Raw genomic sequence first — 25,112 nt, forward strand, 5'->3', positions numbered from 1 at the left:
TCCGTGGCCTCCCCGAGCTTCGTGAGCTGTCAGTTCAAACCACTGTCTTTCTTTTTCTTCCTTCCAACTTTACAGAGTAAGCGACACGCACATTTGTTTTGGTCTGAGATGCTGGTGTTGTAGTGCGACATCTAGTGGGGCTGAATGTCATATATTGCACCTTTAATCCTTTTGTTCATTAATCCTGACAAGAGTAGAACAATAGTCAATATGACCTTAACAACTTAGCTTAAAAAGAATGTGTCAAACACAAAGATTTACTTCAAAATATGTATTTCAGAAACACATTTGTTTGATTGTTTTGTTGTTGTTGTTGAACCTATTCTTCACTGTCTCCTTCACAGTCTCCTCCACATTGACACAGAGCTGTGCACTTTAAGGAGGCTTTTTTGCATTTATAATGCCCCTGGCAGCCTTTCTTGCAGCCACAACCTAACGCCTGGGACACACAGCCTGTGTGAACCTCAGCAGTGTGTGTGCGTCGCTGAACTGCTCCGCACTGGAGTTCCCCACCAGAGAGGCTCCCTGCCCCGGCGTGCACCACGCAGGCTGACCCACAGTGGTGACACTTCATGGCCATAAAGTTAGAGAGTTCTGTTTTGTGTTCATTCACTCTCAGGAAGCCTTTCCAGTTGGTTGGTATCTTGTTTTTTCCATCCACTCTTGTTCTTGTCCCCTTTACCCGCTTTTGTCTTGTCTGGGACTTTAAGCTGTTAATGTCATAGCAGTCCCATACAACATCCACTCCCTTTCAAGTTTCTCTTTGATATAAAGTGTGAAGATCTCGCTGGAAAAGTCATTAAAGGTTTCAGCAAGTTTATGACTGCTGACCCATCCAGTATTTGGACTGCACTGTCTAGGACACTGCTTATACTGTTCTCTAGGCAGGTTAACAGATCAGCCTTGTTTCCCAAGTGTAGTCCACAATGAAGGGAGAGTGATAGGGGGTAGACCTGATTTGCATGTTTGAAGAAGATTTCTAGGTTCCCATCACGGGTCTGACAGGCAATGCTTCCCCCTTGTTGACATTAATATAAACACCCAGAGAGTGATTGTAAATTAAAGATTACATGAAATATGCTTGAAATTTCATTCTGCATCTTCTCAGATACTGCGATTTCATCATAATCATTCTCACAACGTTACTGAATTCACCATTAACCTTTTAATATCTACCAGGTCACTGGCGACCAGCCAGTGTAAGCAATAGCATCACACAGCTATGAGTAAAAGCAATTGGCACAATTTGGCCAATTGGAGATGATTGGAGAGGTTCGGGGACACCAGTGACACCACAAACTAAAAACTCCCGAGCTCCCATAAGGTTAGGCCTAGAGGTCTGGAATTTTATACAGGTTGAAAAGATGTAGGAGGTATATGGTGTTCTGCATAGTTCTGGCACAAAGCATGTCCTAATTATTGTTATTTGAATATGACTCATTATGGACAAGGACCAAGAACACTTTTTTGAGCCTTATTTGAACTGATGTAGTTTTGTTTGTGTTAGCCACATACTAAACAAACACATTTCCAGAAACTAGAAGATGTCACTTGTCAAATGAAGCCTAATACATGCATCATGGCCTTACAGTTTGTATGTTACAAGCTTTTCCATTTGGGTGTGCGAAAATTTTATAAAAAGGGTGGATGTTAAGGGGTTAACTATTCACCTGAACAGTTAATGATGTTGTATATGGTATTGTAATCCTTGACCATCAAAACATGGGGGAAGACATCACCTTTTCTGTGTTATCATGTTTGGTTCAGGTGATATGGTGCAAAACTGTACAATTGTGCCAAATTTCATGCTTTTATGAAAAAGTGAACATAATTTTCACATATCACCTGAACTATTGCGGGACAATAAAGTCTTAATTTTTTTTTGCAAAGCTTTAACATAGTATTTGAGATGACGCTGAATCTAAAGAAACTGGACCGGAAATGAGATAGTTAGTAGATAGTAATAACCATGCTGCTGGCGAAGTGTGACTTCCGGTATGCACCGTAGACCTTCAGAATAAAATAAAATGTATTTTTAGTAGTTTTTAACATTTTTTGCATTAATTAGTTTTTAACCCACCAGATGACAATACGTTTTATTAATTTAGTTAATAAAACACTATAAAGTGAAACATTTGTAACTATGAAGGCAAAGAGCCAGTGAAGTTTATCGTTCAGTTAACTTGGGCTGAGATGGGGCTTTTATCCTGAAGTCTACAAACAGGAAGTGGTATTGTTTTGCTGCAGCGGAACAAAACGCTGTTGGAAGTACTCCTGTCTGGAGTAAATCCAGCTGTACACAGGTCACTGATAACAAGTGAGAGAAGAGAAGAAGGAAAGCGACAGTAAAAAGACAGTTTGAGAGAGAGCTGTAAGGTAAGACACGTCTACACTATCACGCAATGTCAAATGTTTACAAAGATGTCGGTTCTTCTGTCCTCCTAGATATTTGACTGCATTCAATTTAACAGCTTGTGTAGTAGGTCATAGGACAGAATGCAGCTCACTGAGGAGCCACTGTTGTGTTAGTACCACAACTTCTCCTCTTTGCTTGTAAACAACACAGTGAGACAGTCACTTCATGTGGACATATTCCAGTCTAATAGACTTCAGTGTGGTTGGATTTACAGATGCAGCCTTGAACTCTGCTCTGTGTTGATAGCAGCTGAACTACAAAGGTTACTCTGAATAAGGTGTGCGCTTGTGTCAATTTGGATAGGTAAATCTACAGTATTGACTCTGCTGCTGAGGACTTTTATAAACTCTGGCTTACTGATTATTCAACTTCCATTTACCTTATATACTATAGCTGGGGCAGTTGCAGAAGTTTAAGGTTAGATATCTAAAACCTGGACATATAAAACTGAAATTATCGGCATCACCAGATACCACTAGGTATGAGTGATAACATGTATGTACATTGTATTTTGGGTGAACAGACCCAGACCCTACTAGAGTAGCTAGTAGGGGAAGATGGGGTAAGATGCCTTAAGAACATTGTCCATTTACTGAAAAGACACAAGGTTTTTGAATGTGCTTTCAGTGTGTATGATATCATTATGCATAAACCAACACAACTGGTAGGGTAATGTATTGGTAGAATATTAAATGTAGTTCTTATTGCAAATACAAAAAACCTGTTTCTCCACTCCTGGAGTAAGATACCCCCCAGAGTAATTTTGATATTAGGTATCTATAGACTGTAATTAACATAATGCAGACTATATCATCAAGAACATTTGCTTTTATTGATTTCTCTCTTACATTGAGTAAAATAATATTCTTTTAAAGGCCAAGTTAATTTAAATTTGCCAATTTTAACGAGGTTTAGCTTTAAAGGATTTAGACAAAGCAAAATAACAAGTAGGCTAGGCCTTGTTTTTCAATTTTGTCAACATTTCTACGTTTTAAAGACAAGTCTATGACTTAATTATTGTAGATTGTAGTAATATTCTTCACCAATCATTTTTATCTGTATGTTAATTGTAGTCAGCTTAGGTTTTGCTAAAAGCAAATAAGCTAGTAACATTATAATATGTTGATTTTATGTCCTTTCAATAAAAAACATGATGTAATGTCTTAGTTTTCTTCCCCCATCTTCTCCTATTAGTATAAACAATTTAGGAATGGCCAGATTAACCTGCTTGTGGCAAAAAATGAGCTGCTGACCCCCTCTTCTTATGTTGTAACATTACATGACCTATGACATATGTAGCAATGTGATTAAACACAAATTAAGATATGAATAAACACCACAGTATATAGTGTACAGTATTACCTAAAATAATTAAGGAATTAAAACTAGATTTTGAAACAGGACCATAAGATGACATAGCCTAATAAAGCAGGACCTGCCTCAAGGCCTTTATCATGTCAGATGATATTGTGCTTTAGTAGTGCATAATTCTGTGTTCCCAAACAAAATCACAATCACCCAAATGTACAAAAACCAATTGCTACACCGTGAACATGGGGCTTTTGGGGTCCCTGGGGGTCTGGGGCCATGTGGCAGTTGCCTCCTTTGCCTGGTTGGTAACCAAGCTTTGGCAATAGTCAAAATAAAACCAGTATAAGGATTCCAAATCTATCAGTGACAGTAATATTATAGTAATAACTTCGTTATAGTAACAGTAGTGATAGGGCCACTTATTTTACACATGAAGCTCAGTCTACTGTCATACTCAGCCTGCAAAACCAATTGCACAACATCTTCTCAGGCTCTGTAGCAAGTCTGAGAAAATAACCCTGATGATATCACAGTGATGTCATTAGGGTTATCTTGAGTGACACTTCAGACATAGTATGTGGCAGAAAACCTTTGTTACAAACTAGGGGCATATATCGGTACGTGTGTATTGAAAGATGTGGGCGTTTCTCAGGCAGGGAGGGTGTAATGAAAGTTGCTGTTGAATTGCATTATGGGAAATGTAGGATCCAGCATTTTTTGAAGCTTCACTCTGACAAAGGATTAAGAGTTAAGATATCTCTTTCTGTGTTGCTTTGATTTTGACCATTCTTTCTGAATCTATCTTGTGCAAATCCCCCTATTTAATGGAGATGGAATACTAAATGGCTGGAGTGCCCCTTTAAGTGTAGTTGTAGCAGTCTTAAGGCTTAAAGTTGAAAGTACAGAAGTGACTGCTCAGTAGAGCTGCAGCTAACAATATTTCCATAGTTGATTAATCATTTAGACTACAGAATGTCAGAAAACAGTGAAAACTACCCATCACAAGTTCCCAGAAACCAAGGTGTCATCTTCAAATAGTATTCTTTGTCCAACCAACATTCCAAAATACAATGATATTTAATAAACAATGATATAAAAGTGAGAAAAGCAGAAAATTGTCCCACCGGAGAAGCTGCAACCTGTTGGTGATTTATTTTATGTTAATTGACCCCACTGCCTAGGTAAACAATTTCTAACATGATATCTTACTACATGTTTCAGTTCATTCTATCATATAAAAAAAAAGCTTTACCATATGAGGGACTGAATTTGCGTGTGAGACCATCTAGTCAAACAGTAGAACTGTTGCATTCATAAACCATTTTGCTGCTAGTCCATAATTTGTAGTGTTTATGAAATAAACAAGCCAAAGTATCTGACCAAGCATTCATCATTTGTTATTACCTGAAGATATGCCACAAACACAGTCAAACCTAAAAAGGTATCAAAGTTTGATACTCAGCCCTAATAAGTCAACAACCAGTTCTTAATTTTTAAGCTGTTAGTTGTGGAGAGTTTTTGTCAACTTTGAAAAGCAGCTCTTCATGCCAGTGAACTGAAATGATTGTTTACCTGCACACCACATGCCGTTGTAAATGAAAAGATAATATCTACTCCTCATATAAGCCTACCTCTCTGCTAATTTTCTCCCTTGTTTCTTCTCAGAAAGAACAAAGTGCCTTACGCTGCTGCATTGTGAACCCCTGAACACAAGGAAGATGGAGCATGTGGCTGACCTCCCCAGCGGCCCGCTGGATATCTACAGGCAAAAAGCTTCTTTCAACTGGAAGGAGATGCTCTGCTTTATAGATGGAGAGGAAACACTGGCATTCAAGGTAACATCAGATTCTTTCCGAATCTGGAGTAGCCTATAAAAAATCCAAAATGTAAATTACATACAGTAAATAAATAATTTACTCTTTAAATCAATGTGACAGTTGGCACACTTGTCTATAGACTATGGCTTGACACCTGGCTTGACTTTTGCTTTCCAGCCAATGAGACCACTGTCAAAATGATTGCATAATACTTATTAGTATATTTTATGTCATGACATTTTGGAAACAACTACAGATTGGGGAGGAAAGTCCACTGACCTGGGGCCGTTTTTATCAAGCATCTCAAAATGACTCCTAGTAATCGTGCTTACAGTTAACCAAAGACTAAAAATACTTTTACCTTTGAGTAGAACCTGAGTAATTTGTGAAGCATCCTACACAGACTTTTTAGCAAGGAGAAGGAGGACTCCTGGGAGAGAGTGTGACATTGCTGTTTTAACACACCCTGTGCTGCAAAGTAGAAATTATCGTAATGAGTTCTAATATTCTAGTATATCTAGTATGTCTAGTATTAGGCATGGAACGATCAAATTGTAGAAAATAGTGTCACTTTTTATGCGCATCTTAAATCTCTTAGTAATAGGGTATTTACCAATTCTGTTTGTGTAGTAATCGGTACATTGTGTGGATCCAAGCCATTTGGCCAAAACATCAAGGATCATGTAGTTCTAATCCATTATCAATGAATACACACTTTGGATCAAAGGGCGGCTGTGACTCAGGAGGTAGAGCGGGTCGTCCACTAATCGGAAGATTGGCGGTTCAATTCCCGGCTCCTCCAGTCCACGTGCCGATGTGTCTTAACCCCAAATTGCTCCTGATGGCTGTGCCATGAGTGTATGAATATGTGTGAATGGTTAGTTTCCTCTGATGGGCAGGTTGGGACCTTACATGGTAGCCTCTGTACCCATTCAGTGTATGAATGTGTGTGAATGGGTGAATGTGATTTGTAGTGTAAAAGCACTTTGAGTGGTCGGAAGACTAGAAAGGCGCTATACAAGTACAGTCCATTTACCATTTACCACTTGAGTGTTGATGCTGTGATAGTGTTTTCGATTAACATAAGCATCCTTGCATGGAGCAGTTATTGTTATGTGTGTGCCATCTATATTCCAACAACTGCAGGGAAACTTGCATAACTGGATGCTGAGGGGTGATGAATTAATCTGTGCATTATCAGAGGAGCAAAGAACCATATCAAACTGTATATTATACATTGATGGTTGTAACAGACCCAAATCATCACAGTTTCAAACCTGCATTTCCCTGTTTCCAAAAAGCACATGGTTGTGAGGAAGTTGGCCTCTGCAGAGACAGTATGTGTTCTCCTTGTTGATGGAGCGATTTCATCACACACAAGGTCCATCACAAAAAATATTCACTGTAATTAAGTGTTTGCAAAATACCTCTCCTCCCATCGAATGTGCATGCATGTCTATGTCAGAACACCATCTCCTGGCAAGTCCTAACAGCTGCTCTCCTAAATATCAGCAGAGATAGGAGTGATTTCCTAAGTTAAAGCAACTATAAGTAACTTTTTCTGGGAAACGCAGTCTTTTTGGTTTAACAGGTGCTGTTTGTCTCATGAATATATAGTTTTATTTTTAAAGAGGTTCAGTAATTTCCTAAAACAGCTGGTCACTGTAGTTGATGTTGTAATGTGTAATGTTACACAAACAGGAGGAAATAGTGCATTTGTTGGGGACTATTTTCAACAGCGGATGAATCCACATTTGGTGCTCTAGTGAGTATTTCTGGCAGCAGGACGGTGTGTGTGGGATTGAGTCAAAGTTCTCGACTGCTGTTTAGAAAACAATCTCACCAGAGTGTAGTAGCTGTTTTGAGCTTTTGATCATATCAAATGATCATCATCAGATTGAGTTTGCCTAGTTATGTCAAAATTTCCTTTATTTGTGAGCACTTTAAAGACTTCTCATACATGTTGGCTTAAAAGCTGAGGTTCAGGATTCATTCTTGAGCTTGAACACAGCAGTTGAGAAAATGATCTCATGGCTTTCAGCAATTATACCTCAACTGATTTCTACTGCTTTCAGCTCTTAGACTTCAACTTAGACTTGGCCTCAACTGCTTTCAATTCTTACAATACAGCTGACAATTCATATCCTTTTCAACTGAAACTTTGCTTCAATTTTAAACAACTCACATTCAGTATTTCACATACAAATAATTCATACTTTGAGACATTTTAACCTGTTTACAGTGTCCACATCTGTAATTTTCAGTGTAAGTGAGGACATTTACATATTTACTTTTAACAGCATCAAAAAACTATGTCATCTACATATCCTGTACATTTTCTCCTCGTCTGTGCTGCAGCAACATGTGTTCAAGACGCTGGAGAATGATCCTCTGTTTGCCCGCATACCTGGTGAAGACGTTCCTGTTGAGAAAATGAGAGAACTCAGCTTCCTCAGGTATCAACCCAAAAGCCTCTGTTATATTTACCATATGTACTCTATGTACCTATACTTATGTATTTACCGTACATAGAGAAAATAAAGCTTTGGATGGAAATCCACAGGGTGAAGCAGCTGTTCCGCTATGACTTCATGACAAAAGAAGAGGCGATGGGCGACCCATGGAGGACTGTGGTCCTCAATGACTTGCTGGGCATGTACGACTTCGCCGTTTCATCCAAGTTCTTCCTCAACAAAGGGGTGAGTGTGGATGGTGGTTGTGGTGGGAAGTGTGCAAAATAAAACTGGACAGATTGAGAGAGTTGAAGAATATTTTGTGTTCACTGCTGAAGTGTGTGGTGGGACAAAGAAACTTTACATTACTTAACCTCTTTCTACTTTACTTTCATGTCTTAATTACTTATTTACTTACTTCACTCCTGCAGTGGCTGGAATCTGTGTGATGCTGTGATCTGATCTGATTTTACTTCCCAATGGAGCTGAAAGCTCAGAAATTGCTCAACACTGAGAGTGCTTGCACCTCTCCAGCAATGACATGCAGTATATCTACTTGGTTTACTGATAATTACCCATGCTAGCAGTTTAGTTCTATAAGGATGGCAGTATTGGTTGGTCCACCACTTTGGTCTAGACTGAAATATCTCAATAACTCTTGATAGACTACTGATAGATTGCACTGAAATTTTGTACAGACATTCATGGTTCTCAGACAATATAATAACTTTGTTGATGCTCTGACTTTTCATCTAGTGCCATCATCAGGTCTTAACTTCAACTTGTCCAATACCTTGGGTTATGTCCAAATACCTGCAAACCTAATGACATTCCTATCAGCCTCAGCTGTATTTTAGTGATGATTAAGAAATGCTAACAACACACAAAACTAACATAATGAACATAGGAAAAATGGCGGTAGACTCTTAGATCTAAGAATAATAAAGTTGTCTCTCATGTGGCTGTTAGCATCACTGTGGATGTTTTCTTCTTGTTCCTACAGCTGGATGTTTGAGCTACTCTGTGCAGAATGATGTATGTGCAGAGTTTGTTTTCACATTCATCTGCTAGTTTGGAAGCCAATTGTGGTCCAGTATTCAACTTACACAAGTGTGATGTGGAAACTTGAGGCACGTACGCAGAAACTTGCGCCAGTGCACATACACTAAGAATGGACTTTACAGTGAAGTTGGAGACATCTTGTGTTCAGCTGTTAAACTTCTGAAATGAAATATACTTACATATTTATAAATTCTGGAATTTTAAGAATAATTTTTTAAAGGATTTTAAAGTGGTAATTATGCTTTAGCTGTGGACAAACCACATCAGACACACATTATTGTTCCAAGCAGAGTATTTTTATATGCCTTCATACATGTCTGGAGGGAATCATAAAATATAAATCAACTTCTGTTTCAGATGTTTGGAGCGAATATTGCCAACACAGGGTCAGGGAGACACAGCAAATATGTTGAAAACACTGAAGACATGACGGTAAGTCACACAGTCACAAGTGACACAGTATATCAGTGCTTTATTCATGGCTGTCTAAGAGGACAATACAGAGTGGGGAACTCTACAATGAGCTTTTCTATTTATACAGGGAAGGTAGTGTATCCTCAAATTCATGTTATTTTTTTTTCCAAAATTGCAAATTATAGATATACACAGGTAGTCGTATAACAATTGTGCAAATGCAAAAAAGTGTTCTGCTCTCAAGGGTCTTCTTTAGAACTGCAGCTTTCTGAATGTAGCCTTTGCTTTTCACCTGGGTCATCAAGAACATTAACATCACTGTAAAGTGTCTCCACAGCAGAAGATACTGCTCTATGAATTTTTCACTAATCAACACAGAACTGTAACCTGCCTGTAACTGCAGGCTGCAGTTATTAAGAATGCTACAACCTCCAGTTTTCAGGACATCACTGTGAATTTGTTAATGCATCAATCTGTTTGTAGATATTTGGATGCTTTGCACTGACTGAGCTGAGCCATGGCAGCAACACCAGAGCCATGAGGACCAAAGCCACGTATGATCCCTCTACCCAGGTCAGCACTAACTCTAACCCTATACTCAAATCACATATCAACATATCTATCATTTTACTGTTAACTTAATAATGTCACTCTTATGTATGTTAATGGAGGGGCAAAATATTAGGAACACTTTTCAATATAATGCACTCCAGTTCACCACCACCACCCACTATGACCTCAATAATAAACAGAAAGTAGAATTAACACCTTTCTGACAATGTCAACAAAATTGAAAATGTATAAGCTTTGTGAAAGTAGAATTTATGGCAGAGCTGTTGTATTGGGTTACATTAGATTGCACAGGTGTTCCTAATGTAGTGCTTGGTGAGTGTATGTGTATGTATGTATTTGTATGACTCAGCATTTCTGAAATCCTCAGAAGCTCAGGTTTCAGTCAAACAGTAACCATCTTCTCTGTAGGAGTTTGTGATTAACTCTCCAGACTTTGAGGCTGCCAAGTTCTGGGTGGGGAACCTGGGTAAGACTGCGACCCATGCTCTGGTGTTCGCTCAGCTCTACACGCCTGACCAGGTGTGCCATGGTCTCCACTCCTTCCTCGTTCCGGTAGGTATCTGACCTCTGACCCATGATTTAAGGTACAGCTGATTATATTATCAGATGCTGATTATCTGACAGCAATTACCCAACTTCTGTAGTTGGAACGTTGCTCAGACATTTCTGGAGTGCATTGTGACAATGAAAAAATCATTTCATTTTATACTAGAACACGTTTTATGCTAGTAAAACAAAGAAACCCAAAAATTAAGAATTCATGAGGAACATTTGTGTGCTTGCAGCTAAGATTCTACAGTTGAGAAACAGAGTTGCAATGATTAGTTGATGAATTGATAAGTTGAGTGACGGTAAATTAATCGCCAACTTTTTTCATACGTGATTCATCGTTTTGAGTCATTTTTTGAAGGGAAAATGCCCAAATATTCTTCTTAAATGTGAATATTTTCTGGTTTCTTTAGTCCTCTATGACAGTAAACCGAATATCTGTTGAACTATTGGGACAAAACAAGACATTTTAGGTTGCATCTTGGGCTTTGGGAAATGGAGATAGACAGTTCTGACATTTTACAGACTAAATGACTAGTTGATTAATCGAGAAAGAATTAATCAATAATGAAAATAATTGTTAGTTGCAGCCCTAGTGGAAACATTTAAAGTGGTAAAGACCCTTCAGTGTCTTAACATGCTGCTCTCTTGGGATTTTGAAACAATCTTAACAACATACATTTAAATATGAGTTGAGTTACAGGTGAAATTGGAACACTAAAGAAACTGAAGTGTCAGTTGATGCTCTGAAGCGTAAGCCTTTAAAGCTACTTAGTCAAACTGTAAGTTATGAAAGCAATTGATGTCAGTTGAAGGCTGATTACTGCAATGAAGTGAAAAAAGTATGGGATAAAACCAGTTGAAATGTCAGTTGACATGAGTGGTGAAAGTAGTTCAAATCTCAGTTGAGGCAGAAGTGCTGGAGACAAAGGAGTTGTCACTGACACTGGAGTTCAGGTGTGTGCACTGACAGCACTTAAAATGTCAGATGATCTGAAAGTAGATGAAATGTCAAAGCATAAAAAAATCAGTGTCAGGTTACATGTGATTGGTGTAGGCAGTTGAAGTGTCTTAAGAGAAAGCACTGGAAAGGTGGGTCAAGGGTAGGTTAATAAGATTATAATTATTAGCTCTTCTGTTGCTTTGAAGGCCAACATTTAAAACATATTCATTATTATCACCTAAAATGTGACATAGTGAGAGAATTTGCCAACATTTTGTTGCATAAATTTGAGAGTAGTTTTTTTGAGTAAAGTGGAAGAGCTGAAGGGTTAAGTGCACTTACACTCTCGCAAACTAGGTTACACAACAATATAAACATATTGCAATTTCTGAAAAAAGCACTAAACCTGCAAAGCTGTAAGTCACTGTCAAAGTGACAAACGGATTATCCAATACTTTACCAAGGATGGTTTTAATACCATGAGCCAGACTGAAAAACATCATGAGCAAAGTTTGATAATGTTAAAGTAAACTGGATGATATTGTTGTTCCCTCATGATGAACCCAACACTGCATGTTGTTTTTTATGCCACCCCCAGCGACAGCCGTGGCAGAAGGCATTATATTTTCAGGTTGTCCGACCGTCCATCCCATTCCCGTGAACGCGATATCTCAGGAATGCCTTCTTCAAATTTGGCACAAATGTCTACTTGGACTCAAGGATGAACTGATGAAGAATTCATATGCTAATTATGACAAAGACTCACACAAATGTCTAATGGGATAAAATGATGAAGTGACATTTTATATCCAAAAGGTCAAATTTACTGTGACATCATAATATTCTGCAAAAAGACTTTTCTGGACATTATTCAACGCCATAACTCAGGAACAGAAGGGGAGATTGTGACCATATTTCACATTTTGTTGGACACTGAATTGGTGACACTAATCTTGGGTGCCCACCTTGAAACTGTGGTGATTGTACAGATCTTCTGTGCTGCCGGGTTGAAGATGTGTGTGAAGCATCCACGTTTTAGAATTTGAAGCTTCAACATCCATATCTGAAGCGTTGTCTACTTTCATGGTTACAACTTTGTGTTCTATCAGAATCAGCTTTATTGGCCAAGCATGTAAACACATATAAGGAAAACACACACTGTACCTTTTATTAAATTCCTTCATCGTCTTCACTACAAATATCACAGTCTGCATAGACATGGATGTAATCTGCAACTTGACAAGTTGGTGGAGGCATACAACTGCAAGGCGGTATTTCTAGTTAAATCATGTACAGATGACACAGAGCACCATGTCTCACTTTCAGTAATCTATAGCCACTGTGCTGCAGGTGAGAGATCCCAAGACCCTGCTGGCTCTGCCTGGTGTACTGGTTGGAGACATGGGCAAGAAGCTGGGCCAGAATGGACTGGATAATGGGTGGGTGACAGCAGATGAAAAAAGATAATTTTTGCCCCTTCACTGATGTTAAGAAGCTTTTTACAGTGACAGAGAATGCCCAAGGCTCTGTAAGTGGAGAAAACATGTTTACCAAATTGTGAGCACATATGCTTTTTAAGTCTGTCTTAAAACAACAGACAGGAGCCCAAATGAACATTAAAACATGTTTTTCTTGCTATAATCATTCCTCCTGTTCACACCGACCATTAGAAGATCCCTTCATTCACTTACAATGTAAGTGATAGGGGACAAAACAGTCCTTCTTCTTTGTAAAATTGTATTTAAAAGTTTATCTGAAGCTAATATGAAGCTTCAGCATTCAAATGAGCCAAATCACGATTCAGTCTTTTAGTGCCAAAGTCCCTCTTTTTGTTACTATACTTCAACTGCAGCCCAGCAGGGAAACACTGTCTGAGGAAACACAGAGGGATTTGATACTAAAAAGACTGTAAATGTGGCAGATATCCACTTGATATCACTAACTCAGACTGCTGAAGCCTTGTATAAACTTCAGATAAACCTTTAAATGCATTTTTGCATGTGGACACACTGTGGATTTTGGCCTCCATCACTTACATTGAAAGCACATTTGAAGGGGATCTTTTAATATCCAGTATGAACAAGAGGAATGATTACAGCGAGGAAAACCTCTTTCACTGTTCATATGGACACCTGACTGTTGTTCAAAGACACACTTGAAAACCTGTGCTTGAACTTTTTGTATGTTTTAATTCTGAATTAATTGATACTACATCTGAGAATCTGATTAAATTCCATGTAAATTATGCATATTGTAAATAGATGCATTATAGATGCATTATAAATGTTATAGTTGATGATTCAAAGGGCTTTGGTTTTAACTGTCCTGCACCATACACCATCCATATGAACTCCAGTGCCTCAGTGAAGCCACTAGATGGAGCAAGCTATCCTGTTTCATTTTCATGCTTTGGTTCAATAGCACACAGTATTTTAAGTAGCTTTGTACTAATATGAACCAGACAACACCTGACTGTAAATTCAACTCTGTTGTGTTTTTGTGTGAAACACATGTTGTCATCATTTTTCTGACTTGGCCGTTACTTTTCTTCTTTCCAAACAGGTTTGCTTTGTTCCACAATGTGAGGATCCCACGTGAGAATCTACTGAATAAAACTGGAGATGTTACTCCTGACGGCCGCTATGTTACACCATTCAAGGTTAGTAGAGATTTCCAACCAGTAACCAAACAGTTAAATTGGCACTGCTTTAAGATGGACCTTATTAAGTCTACAGTATGTTAATGCAGTGCTTGCATGCTGTATGTATGGTGAAAGAGTTACTGGTCGTTGTCATCATTCCTCCCGTTCATACTGACAATAAATGGACCTGTTCTAACAGCCACACTGGAAAGGAATCAGTAAGCTTCAAACAAAGTGCTTATATGATCATCTGACCCCTCTCTATTTTTCAGAAATTAACGAAAAGATAAAACATGCAGAGAGAGAGAGTATTCAATGTCCTGTCATTCAATGAGAGTGGCCCTCTTGTTCATGATGGTCAAAATTAAGGCTTCAACAATAAAATAAGTTTTAAAATCCATCAATGATGCAGACTGTGATTGAACAAAAGAACAGCCTTCTTTCTTGCTATGATAATATTTTTAATGAAGTAGGTATAGAAACCTGGGCTCATAAAACCAAAATTATCATAAAATTAAAAACGACTATAATTTTGGTGAATGAACCCTCCAATGTAAAAATCGAATTATTCCCTACAGTGTTTATTTTGACATCAAAACCCACTGGAACTTCCCCCTTTCAGCAAGTTGTATTCAATTATAAATGTTGCAAAAAGTCCTTTTTTTAAACCACATGCAGGCACTGAATAAGCAAAGGCATAAGTTTGAGGTAGCCTTTAACTGCTCTGAGTTCAGCAATCAAATGCTGTCTTCACATTACAGCTACTTTTCACTGGTAGTGCTGCATTTTAATGGGATCTCAGGGAGCAAATCCACATGGACGTGGTGAGAAGATGGCTGGTAATGACAACCAGGCCTGGAAAATTCCTCTGGTGCCCCATGAGAGGTGTAAATAGCAGCGACAGTCCTGGTCTTGAACAAAGCATCCCAACAAGCTGAGTAAACAGAGTCTACATCAGATCATTAACACCTTGGCATGGAAACTTTGTTATTGGACAAAATGGAAATCCTAAGAAACGCAGTTTCCAGGAGAGGGTTTCTGCATTCTTTAAGAGGAGAATTGTGAGAAAACAGAAAAAAATGCCTTCCTGTTCTTCTGCAGCTTCCTTCTTTATTGTCCAACACAAAAATCTAGTAGGATTTGGTAAAAAACTTGGGGAAATGATGAATGTCACGGTTGTGTTCTGTTGTGAATCATTTGATTTGCAGTGTATGTATTCTCCTTTTATTCTGTTCATTCTCATGTTGTCTGTTGGTTTCCCCCCCCCTCATCCAGGACCCTAACAAGCGTTTTGGGGCGTCTCTGGGTGCCCTGTCAGGTGGCAGGATATCCATCACCAGGATGGCTCTGACCAACCTGAAGCTGGCTCTGACTGTGGCTATCCGCTTCTCCGCCACCAGGAGACAGTTTGGACCCAAAGACACGGAGGAGATTCCAGTTTTAGAGTACCAGTTACAGGTCAGAATGGAGGGAATGGATTTGAAAGCAAATGCCTTACATTTAAACTTATGGGATGCATCTAAAGCCTCATCACAACACTTATTATTCAGTTATGTTATTTACATACTTCTTTCTGTGTGTTCCTTCAGCAATGGCGTCTGATCCCCTACCTGGCAGCAGCGTATGCTCTTGAACACTTCTCCAAATCCATCTTCATGAACTTTGTCGAGTTCCAAATTGGACAGATAATGAGGGACAAGAGTGACAGACAAGTGAGTAAAGATGAGGAGTGTGTTTGTGTGTGCGTGTGTGTTGTATAAGCTCCAGTCTTATATGTCTGTTGTGTGTGTTCCAGGCAGAGATTGGCAGGGAGATCCATGCCATTGGCTGCTCCAGTAAGCCACTGGGCTCATGGATGGCTCAGAGGGGGATCCAGGAGTGCAGGGAGGCCTGCGGTGGACATGGATATCTGGCCAGTGAGTCTCAAACATACAGATATCCACACAAACACATACACACACACACACTCTCAGACCCCTAACTCCTTTAGTGTTCTCTCTTTCAGTGAACCGGCTGGGTGATCTCCGCAATGACAATGACCCAAACTGCACATATGAAGGAGACAACAATGTGTTGCTGCAACAGACAAGCAACTATCTGCTCAGCTGGCTCCACACTAAGCACCATGGTCAGTCCCCATCCACAGAGGGATTATTCAAACTTTTAATGTTAGTGGCGAGAGGTGGAATTGCAGTTGTTTCCATATTCCTTCATAAGGCTAACTGGAAAGTTTAGTTCTGCAAAAGGGTTGTACTGATTGTCAATCATATTGCTTATAGAGGATTGAAGTGATTTTCTCTGATTGCTAGTGCTGATGGGCCTGCCAATGTTTAGGCAATTTTTGGACCATTTACAACAGTTAAAAATCACTTAAGTGGAATCACTATTAGCCGATCTGTGATCATCTTTCATGTCAAGTTCAACTTTGGTGAAATATGACACAGAACTTCGCAGAGTTGATGAAAAGCACTGATAGCACTGACCTTTTTAGGTAAAGAAGATAACTAAAGAGCACAAAATGAAGGAAGCCATCACTTTAGCTGTGTCACACCATCTAATTTCATTTAACTCTCCTCTCTTGGAGTACAAGACCATAAGAGACAGGAGTCATTGGTACAAATACGTCTGTTGTAAAAATATATAAAACAAAGATTTAGGTGTATGTTGGTTAAAGTGTGGTAACAGACGTATTGTTCCTTTTTGGGAATGCCATCCTGCAAGGACATGTGTGGGCTGCATTTCAAAGTAAAGACATTGTAGTTAACCAAACAGTTAGCATTATACAGTAAAATAATCTGCAGGTATAGCTGGTTTTTCATTGACCACAGAAGCTCTGATTGATCCCTAAATCTTTAATTGCTGTGTTGTCTGGTTTTAGATGGTGTGCGGATTGAGTCTCCTCTTCACACTGTGGATTTCCTGGACGATTTACACAAGATCCTGGGAAGCAAGTTTACAGCAACAACAATGGAAGAGTGCATGGACTCTGCAGGTATTCTGGTATTTTAGCTTGTCAGGAATGGATTTTATCCATACTGTATGTTGTTTCCAAACTTTCCAACCTGGAATTCAGAACTGATTATTCCCAGAAACAACCTCATGACCCTCAAATAACTGACCTGACAATCAGATCAGTGGTCATTGTAATGGTTGTATTTTCACATTTACTCAATTGATAGATTCAGTTGAGGCAAAGTGTTTGTCAGATATGAGATGTAAAGGAAATACAACCAGATGACATCTTTGTTGTGATTTCTACAAAAGGTATTCACAATATTTGGGAGAAACAGACAGGGCCAGATTTTCTAAGAAAAATGAATTCACAGTTCACAAATTCAGTCTCAGATTTAATGAACACAACCCACAACACCCATCCACTGTTAGCCATTACAAAATATATATTGTATTTGTTGATCATTTTTTCTCTGTTTTCTACTTTTTAAAAATTAATTTTTAGCCATATAAAGACACGCCCTTTGCTGTGGTTATAGCCATTTCTGTTGCTGAGGTTGTAGCTGTAACTATTGCCCTGGTTGTGGCTATGGCTATGGTCGAAGCTATGGCTGTGGTTATTGTGGTTGTGACCATGACTGTGGCTGTAGTAAAGCTGGTAACATTGGCCAAGACATCATTGCAAAGCAAGACACTCCTGCCAGGATTTGAACCTGGTAGTTCTATCATATATGACAGATGTGTTACCAACACAGTCCAGAAGTTCAGAACGTTAGTTTCAGAACAGCAATGCTCAGCTAATTCAACCATTTCAATTCACCTGGCATGTAGTAATAATAATAATGATGATAATAATAATAATAATAATAATGTATTTAATTTGTACTGCACTTTTCATTTACAGTGAATCTCAAAGTGTTACAGTGTTAAAAACATATAACAGAAAGAAAATAACAAGAATTAAGATAAAAAAGCCTTCCTGAATAAAAAGGTTTTTAAGCCTGTTTTAAAAGAGACTAGGGTCTGTGCTGCCCTCAGATGGTTAGAGAGGCTGTTTGAAAAGCTTGGTGCATCAGAGCAGAAGACTCAATCCCCCATGGTGCAGAGTTTAATACCAGGGGCCCGGAGGAGCAAGCTGCTGGCAGATCTGAGGGTGCGGAAGAAGGTTTGTGGTGTGATCAATTCGTGTAGGAAGGAAGGCACATGTCCATAGTTGGATTTGTATATGAGTAGCAGGACTTTTAAGGAGACAGGGAGCCAGTGCAATGAAAACAGAATTGGTGTTATGTATTTGTGTTTGCACTCTCATAATCTCATTGGTTCTTGGCAACACTGTTCTTAATGTACTGGTGCTTCTGGATTCTCCTGCCAGGGATCCCTGTGAAGAGCGCATTGCAGTAGTCCAGTCTTGAGGAGATAAAGGCATGGACAAGTTTCTCTGCATCTGACAGGGTTAGAAAGGGGTGGAGTTTAGAGATGTTTTTGAGATGGTAGAAAGAGGTTTTGCATGGATGCCTTATATGGTCATCAAAAGTCAGATCAGACTGAGGAAGAAAAGGGGGATATCCTGGCCATCAAAGGTGAGATGAGGTATGGGGGATGACTCTGGTGTGGAGTGCCAACAAGGACCAAGATGGAGCATATCCAATCCTTGTGGAATACCACAGATGACAGAGAGCGATCTAGACCGGCATCCTCCCAGTGAGACATGTGAATCGTTTATACAGAGATCCTGCATTATAACCATAGAGAAGATCTGTCATTAAGCTGTCTTTGCTGTAACACAACAGCATCAGCTCCCTGTCAGCTCCCTGTCCCGCTGTGCCGGCTTTCCCTTTGATACAGCTGTCAATCCAACTCTGTGACTACCTCTGTAGCTGGCTTATTGGCAGAGCAACTCTGCCCCCCCACTGTGTGTCTGTACCTTTTACACAGAACAGGGAGGCGGAATAAAGGCGCAGCATTCCTGCCTTGAACAAGCTGTGTAAAAAGGGGCTATTCTCAGTCCAACTGGAAAGGTGGGACTGAAACCACTTGAGTGCAGAGTCTGACAGCCCAGTGGTGGTGTGGAGGCACTCTAAGAGGATAGTGTGATCCAAAGTGTCAAATGCAGCATTCAGCTCAAAGAGAATCAAGAGAGAAGGGGACCCTGCATTAGCTGGCATTAGCAGGTCATTCACAACCCTGAGCAGAGCTGTTTCAGTGTTATGTGCTGAACAAAACCCTTTCTGAAATTTTTCAAATAGGTTGTTGTGTTTAAGGTGGGCCTGAAACTGAGAAGCAACCACCTTCTCCAACACCTTGGACAGGAAAGGGAGGTTGGAGATAGGTCTGTAGCTGGCAAGAACTTCTGGGTCCAGGGTGGACTTCTTTAGGAGGGGGCAGATGACTGCGACCTTGTGTTAGGTTAGTTAGGGTTACACTTTAAAATCTGTGTCACAGCTTTGCTAATCAAAACAGCCACAGCATAGCTACAACTATATTCATAATCACAGCAACAGCAATGCCCATATTTAGCTATAGCCATGTCCATAGTCAAAATGAAATCACAACCTGCCACAATCTATCACAGCTTCAGTAGTAACGAATCATAATAATTGACTGCAACTAGTTGTTGCAACATTAGTTGCAATGATAGAGACTTGTGGCAGAGTTACCTTCAATGACCATGATGAACATAACTTCCATCAGCCATCTCATCACAACATTATGACTAACGTTGATACCAATTCACCAGCATATCACTCTCAACTGACAGTGAGATCAGTCAACTACAGCAATACAATCAATACTGCCACATTACTGTCTAGCTAACTGCAGAGCTTTACATATAATTAACTTAAAATACATTTATCATTATGATGACATGAGTGCTGTCCAACTGCTGACTGCTGTCAAACTTTTACTTAGCTACTTGCTGTGAATCCAGCTAGGTTTGTTTCAGCACCTAGCCTGTGCCAATCCCCCACAGGTAGATACAGTCAGCCACATACTACTGGACGCTGCCACTCAGAATGTGTTTGCAGCTATTGGCTATGGCTATAGTCGGAGCTCAGCCCTGCTGGTGATTTCAGTGGAATTGCACTCTTTTTACACCTCCTCTTTAAAGGCAGATATGGATTGGATTATTATGTGAATGTAGAATATGTACAGTGTTGATATTTGGTATTTAGGCTGACCTCATCATTCCCCACAAGGAAACACCAAGCTCAGCACAACAGGGAGTGGGGAGTGACGGTAATAACTTCCCATCTAGGGGAAGGAAGACTCTGAGTATGAAATGTGAGTGTAGTGGCATACTTGAGTTGACTGTCTGAACTAGCTTGCAGGCTTTGCTTCATTTAATTATGGTTTGCTGATATACAAAATCTCTATTTTTAAATCACCATTATGCAAAACCTTGTTTATCATATCAGTGCCGCTGGCAGCCTACAAGTGGCTGGTGTGTTTTCTGCTGGAGGAGAGTCAGAAGAGGCTGGAACAGCAGAGGGCCTCGGGCAAGGATGAATTTGAGGCTCGTAACAACAGCCAGGTAAGGCAGACACTCACATACACGGTGGCCTTTTGGGACCTTTTTAATGGATAAACTCAGATATGCTCATTGCTCAAGCTAAAAACAAGACTCTTGCCATTCAAGCTGTAAGCCTGTCATTAGCACAAGATGAAGTACTGAGGTTTGATTCCGTCAAGGTCAATCAGAAAGTTAAATTCAAAACATTGCAGTGGAGTTTCGATTGAAGGTGTAGTTACACAATTTTCAAGAGGGATGCCACTCAGAGTCATGTCTGAAAAATAACAATTCTGAGTAGATAGTGTAGTCAATCATACTAAACAATAATACAAATAGCAAGGCTTAATACAGCAATGAAATTTACCCTTCATCTGAAAGGAAGAGCTGAAAAAGCTTTTTGGAAGAATGGCGAAAAAGACTTCAATCAAAGCTCCACTTGAGTGGTTTGGATTCAACTGTCTCCAGACTTTGTAACACCTGGATGATTGAGATCAACCTGAGCCCTGCCTTGCATGGACCCACTGACCCAGGAAGAGGTCAAATACAGGACATTGGACACATAGATGTCAGATAATGACAAAAAAACATCGAGATCATGGGGCATTTTAATCTACATCAGATTATTTGGACAAATCAAAACATGCAGTTTTCCCAATTTATCATGTTCATATGTAATTACGATTGAGAATCGAACTGCATGTGTCTGACTACCACTGTATCTTCTTCTCTTTATCAGGATAAATGCCTAGCTGTGTTAAGGCACCTAAAGAAATGTGTTGTCTAAATCCTGATAAAACCATAGCAGCATTAATCTTCTCTTATCACAAACAAGATAGAAGTTAGAAACAGAAATAAATACTCTGTGGTCATCCAAAGACAGCAGAGTTTCAAACACTTGGCTGTCGTCATAGAGTCTTGCCTGCAGTCATCTGGTTTGTATTATTTATGCCACAAATGAAGGCTGGAGGTTACAGTGTCAGACGGGTGTGTGTTCTAGTTCTGGGAAATGTGTGTGTCACTGGATTCAGTAATTTAACTGACTTGTGTTTTCGAGCATTAATATAATTTACACCTACGTAATGTTTATTGTGGGAGTTTTACCAGTCTCCAGAGAATTACGCATTCATTTTGTGTGTGTCAAGTGTGGTGGTTGTTTTTTCAATGTCATTTGATTAGTCAAATGCAAGAGGACACAGCTGCATGATATTCAATATTATGTTGGCATATTATTTTGATGTGCTAAAAGATGTAATTCCCATTTTGGGATATATGCTTGTTTGCTGTCAGATAAGATAGGTCTGGGATATGTTAGCCTAGCTTAAGGTGCGTTAATGTTGTGTCTTTTCAAACAGCCAAGTGGGAAAAAATATTCATACCAGCCTCCTAGTTGTAGCTGAGTCTGAAGCTTTGATAACTACTATAACCCAGAATGTGATCATGGTGTTTTCTGAACATTGGGAAATCTGTATTTGGCTAAATGTTTCAGGAAAAATGGAAATTTTGAAACTCATATCAAACGTCGACGCTCAGGAATTTTCAGCCTCACATGTGACTGAATGGAAATGATGATAAATGATGTAAAATATAAATGTTTTTAACTGTTATTATGGATAAAATTAAAGTCAGGGAGAGTCTGTCTGTCAGCAAGGAACAGTTTAAATCTTTCTAATAAATGAAGGAATTTGATGGTTCTTTTGTTTATCAGACTGACAATTAACTGATTTTTTAACTAGTTGATGAATCAGAAAACAAATAAAACCTAAAACTTGAGAGTGATACACTTGAGTTTAATCTGTAATCTGTCTCCACTTCGGTATGAAACTGCAGTGATGTTGTGATGTATCAGATTATTCTGATCAACTGCAGCGTCCAGAGAAAGACAGTTTCTAATATGTCTAAAATTTGCTAAGTTGTACTTTATGGTTTTAACCTTTTTTTTGACATTTGACAGTTTCTTAAAGTTTGAACTTGGATCCAGTACCACGCTGAGATATTTAAAATCAGTGACTATGTCATTCCTTTCACCTTTGATGAGAATATCAGCGTTAGAAGGTTGTACCATGGTTTTAGAAAAAAACATACCTGTTGTTTACATTTAGACCTAGTCAGACATGATTTATCAAGCTGCTGTGTGATTCTGTCCAGCACAATTGTTTGCTTGGCAGCTGCAAACTTAGCTGTTTTGTGTGTGTGTGTGTGTGTGTGTGTGTGTGTGTGTGTGTGTGTGTGTATGTTCAGGTTTACCACTGTCGTTCCCTGGCCATCGCCTACATTGAACACAATTGCCTCCAGAGGTTTCATGAGCTGACTACTGATCAGGACACACCAGCAGGTCTCAGACCAGTGCTAAGAAAGCTGTGTGCCCTGTATGGGCTGTGGAGCCTCAGCAGCCACATGGCCATACTGTACCAGGGTATGTACTCTATATACTGCTTACATACATTTAATCTAACCAGCGTCGATACTTGTAACATGGCGTGGTTCCTGTACAGGTAATTACATGAGTGGAAGGAAGCCAGCAGAGTTGATCCAGACGGCCATTCTCACTCTCTGCTCCCAGGTACAAGAACACCTTTCCTCCTGACTGTCTCACTCTTTGTCTAATGTGCATGTATTTCTGATTTGTTTCACTCAGTGGTGGAAAGTAACTAAATACATTTACTAAACTACTGTACTTTAGTGCAATTTTGAACTACTTGATCTTTGCTCGATTAATTCCTTTTTGTGCTACTTTATACTTAATAATTGAATTTAATATTGAATTTTTCACTCCACTACATTTAGCTGACAGCTTTGGTTACTCTGCGCATTCAAATTATTGATTAAAAAATACAATCAGCTAATAAATTATGATGTAATATTATAGATGAAGCTACCCAGCACTATACCTTTCAAAGTAGTTACAATCATCCTCACCTTTACCAGCTGCAACATTTAATGCTTAGACATGAATCTATCCATAGTTACAGTCCAATGAAGTAATATATACTGTATGTTTCGGAAACGGGCCATTCTGCATAACGAGTACTTTTGGTTCTTTGAGTATATTTTCATGCTTATGGATGTAATGTCTTAACAGCGGAGACAAAACCAAACTTTAGCATAATATAAGTTTATATTTAAGTTGTCCTGTTGTCTTAGCAACATATTTTATAGTTCACACAATATTAGGCTATTTACTATGCTATTAATAAATTTATTTTTTATTTATTTGTTTCTTTGGAAGTCGATATATTCCCCATTAGACATTTTGGCCATTGATATTTTCATCTGCTGGACAACTGCATGTGATACCGGCAAAAAGCCAGCATATGCCGGCTAATGTAAACCTTGACTGGGTCACACATATGTCCTCAGACTTGACCTGAAAACGGGCTACAACTTATTTCATGTGTAACTGAACTCCAGTCTTTATTTTTGACTTCTCCTGTCTTGACTTTGTAAAAAATTAGATTTACATATGACCCGCAAAGCAATGACAATACTACTTAAGTATTAGCAATGCAAATTGCAAATAACACAGCATAACACTGCACACTCTGTATTCCTTACTGTAATTGCTCTATATAGATTTTATAGTGTTGATTGTTGTTAACATTATGGTTCAGATAGATTCCATTACCATTAAAGGTCAAAATAATGTTCTATATGTTTGTCTTCTTCAGCTGAAAGATGATGCCGTAGCACTGGTGGATGTTTTTGCGCCCCCTGATTTCATCCTCAACTCACCTATAGGCTACGCTGATGGACAGGTAAGGACATACACACCTAAAGCTATGCTTCAGTAAAATAGTGTCCCATGACACTACAGGACATGTGCAATATAATGACAAATGTTGTGATGTTATTTTGAGTGCTGAATACAAACTGTGAATACCAAAGTAGGAATCAAATTAATTGTGAGATGGAATATTATAGGCAAAGATATTTGTAAATGAAAAAACAATCAATTAAACAACAGCAATTAAATAACAACAACAACCACAATCAATTAAAGACAGGACAGAATGATAAGAATAATAAAGTGATCAAAAGGCAAATTGAATTATTTATTTTGTTGTTTTTTTTAATGTATTATTAAAATTAAAATTTAAATATTTATTTCAGCTGATTCATCAGTTTGGTAATATTTAAACATGGAAAAATCTATTATTGTTTTAGTGGCAGATTCCATTCAACCCTCAGTTATTGACAGCATCATGTACTGAACCTAATGCGCACACATTGTAACACACACTCATACAAAACTGTGGTCTGTGGATGTGTAGAAGCTCTCTGTCAATTCATTGGGGGGGGGGCTTGCGATGATAGACACTATAGAAAGCAGTAGATAAATCAGTTGACACAGTCCTGCTTGTTATCTAATGCATTAGCAACATCATTCAAGACTTTCGATGCTGCCATCACAGTACTATGCCCAGGTCTAAATCCTGATTGATACGATTTTAAAATAGTGTTGAGATAAAAATG

General features: G+C 38.9%; 1 protein-coding gene across 1 annotated transcript in view; it reads left to right on the forward strand.

Annotated features, from left to right (window-relative positions):
- The first annotated feature begins 2,258 nt into the window (after positions 1 to 2,258).
- Positions 2,259 to 25,112, forward strand: part of acox3 (acyl-CoA oxidase 3, pristanoyl) — a 29,401-nt gene continuing 6,547 nt past the window's right edge. The window contains exons 1-18 of the mRNA XM_042401550.1: positions 2,259 to 2,376; positions 5,393 to 5,562; positions 7,903 to 8,000; positions 8,108 to 8,243; positions 9,417 to 9,491; positions 9,957 to 10,046; positions 10,455 to 10,598; positions 12,889 to 12,977; positions 14,101 to 14,197; positions 15,455 to 15,637; positions 15,769 to 15,891; positions 15,975 to 16,095; positions 16,185 to 16,307; positions 17,058 to 17,171; positions 20,548 to 20,663; positions 22,881 to 23,055; positions 23,135 to 23,202; positions 24,308 to 24,394. Coding sequence (XP_042257484.1) covers positions 5,446 to 5,562; positions 7,903 to 8,000; positions 8,108 to 8,243; positions 9,417 to 9,491; positions 9,957 to 10,046; positions 10,455 to 10,598; positions 12,889 to 12,977; positions 14,101 to 14,197; positions 15,455 to 15,637; positions 15,769 to 15,891; positions 15,975 to 16,095; positions 16,185 to 16,307; positions 17,058 to 17,171; positions 20,548 to 20,663; positions 22,881 to 23,055; positions 23,135 to 23,202; positions 24,308 to 24,394 — 1,956 coding nt within the window. The 5' untranslated portion in view covers positions 2,259 to 2,376; positions 5,393 to 5,445. The remainder of the gene's footprint in view (positions 2,377 to 5,392; positions 5,563 to 7,902; positions 8,001 to 8,107; positions 8,244 to 9,416; positions 9,492 to 9,956; positions 10,047 to 10,454; positions 10,599 to 12,888; positions 12,978 to 14,100; positions 14,198 to 15,454; positions 15,638 to 15,768; positions 15,892 to 15,974; positions 16,096 to 16,184; positions 16,308 to 17,057; positions 17,172 to 20,547; positions 20,664 to 22,880; positions 23,056 to 23,134; positions 23,203 to 24,307; positions 24,395 to 25,112) is intronic.

Source organism: Thunnus maccoyii, chromosome 22 (genome assembly GCF_910596095.1).
Source record: "Thunnus maccoyii chromosome 22, fThuMac1.1, whole genome shotgun sequence".
In the NCBI taxonomy this organism is placed as follows: domain Eukaryota; kingdom Metazoa; phylum Chordata; class Actinopteri; order Scombriformes; family Scombridae; genus Thunnus; species Thunnus maccoyii.